General features: G+C 30.9%; 1 protein-coding gene across 2 annotated transcripts in view; it reads right to left on the reverse strand.

The window, feature by feature from the left end:
• The window catches only part of LOC106867551 (cyclin-C), a 14,621-nt gene extending 13,607 nt beyond the window's left edge, over positions 1–1,014 (reverse strand). The window contains exon 1 of one of the 2 annotated variants that reach the window (XR_008266158.1): positions 227–1,014. Coding sequence is in view for 1 of the 2 variants with exons in the window: in XM_014912468.2 (XP_014767954.1) it covers positions 227–258 (32 nt within the window). In the remaining variant the exon portion in view is untranslated. The remainder of the gene's footprint in view (positions 1–226) is intronic. The other variant, XM_014912468.2, reaches the window with a different exon arrangement.
• Between the last annotated feature and the right edge of the window lie 285 nt (positions 1,015–1,299).

Raw genomic sequence — 1,299 nt, forward strand, 5'->3', positions numbered from 1 at the left:
ATATATATATATATATATATATATATATATACACGTACACATATGTTATAAGCATACCAAATAGACATATATACCGTTGGCTTGCGAATTAGCTAAGCCGATTATATCCATAGATATAAATATATATTAGCAGTATGGACATATGAAAAGGTACATAGTGAGCTATCTACAAAAGGTAAAAAACATAAATTACAGATGAAGGCAAAAAATGTAAGGGTATACTTACTAATGAGAACTTTGCCAGAAATTACCGGCCATTGTGCATTCTAATGGAACTCTTTTAAGATAAAGGGAATAATCGTCCCCTGCCTATTCTTATTTATCTCCCTCTTCTTGCTCACTCTTTATTTCTCTCTTTCGTTCTCTATCCTCTATTGTCTATTTCACTTTCTCTCTCTTTCACACACACACACACTCTCTTTCTCTCTCTCTCTTTCTTTCCATCTTGTTTGTTTACCATTTCACTTTCTGTGAAAGATCTTCAGTTTTAATTCTTTTTACCGTTTTTCTCTTTATGTAGGCTTTTTTTTTCAACAGATCCCTAACGTTTTTTTCTTCCAAATATGTTTAGAACCCGAATTTTAAAAAAATGTCTTGAAAATCAATAACATGAAATAAAATACTGCGTTTCCCAACGAAACATTTTCTGGCTGTTAATACTGTTCAAAATTCAATTGCTTTACTATCAATGTCAGTAGATATATAATGGTTCTCTACGGACGTGTTTTGCTCTATTCCTGTAAAATAAGATTAAAGAATTATGGCATATTCAAGTCTCAGACTTTCCATTTCGTTCGTTGATAATAAAATGCACCTCTCGGAAAAGACAAATGCATAAATTTTGGAATCAAAACGTCTCTTTTCACGACAGATGTCACAATATTGTTTATTGAAAGAAGCGGAAGAAAATTCCACAATCGTCTACAGAATTAACGGTAAATACAAATGGAATAAACTGAAAATATTCTGCATAAATTGAAAAATATCTGCCGATAGTGATATTGCTTAGATATGAGAAAACAAGAAAACATACATCAAGCTATTATTGTTGTGGGAGATGGCTTGTAGCAAAAAAAAAAAAAAAAAGTAATATTGTTTTATTTTTATTTTTCAAAAATCCTTGAGTAAAAAGGAGATAATCGGTTCATCTTGGGGGCTGAATTTACAACACTGAAAGTTAGACATGATGTTTAAGATTAGATTCTATCCCTAAGATACGTTTGAAAGTTTTTGAATGAATGAAAAACTCCATTTTAAGTAAGTTTGTTAAAGAAAGTAGGACAGAGACCGTAGCTTTCT

The sequence above is a fragment of the Octopus bimaculoides genome, chromosome 19 (genome assembly GCF_001194135.2).
Source record: "Octopus bimaculoides isolate UCB-OBI-ISO-001 chromosome 19, ASM119413v2, whole genome shotgun sequence".
Classification (NCBI taxonomy): domain Eukaryota; kingdom Metazoa; phylum Mollusca; class Cephalopoda; order Octopoda; family Octopodidae; genus Octopus; species Octopus bimaculoides.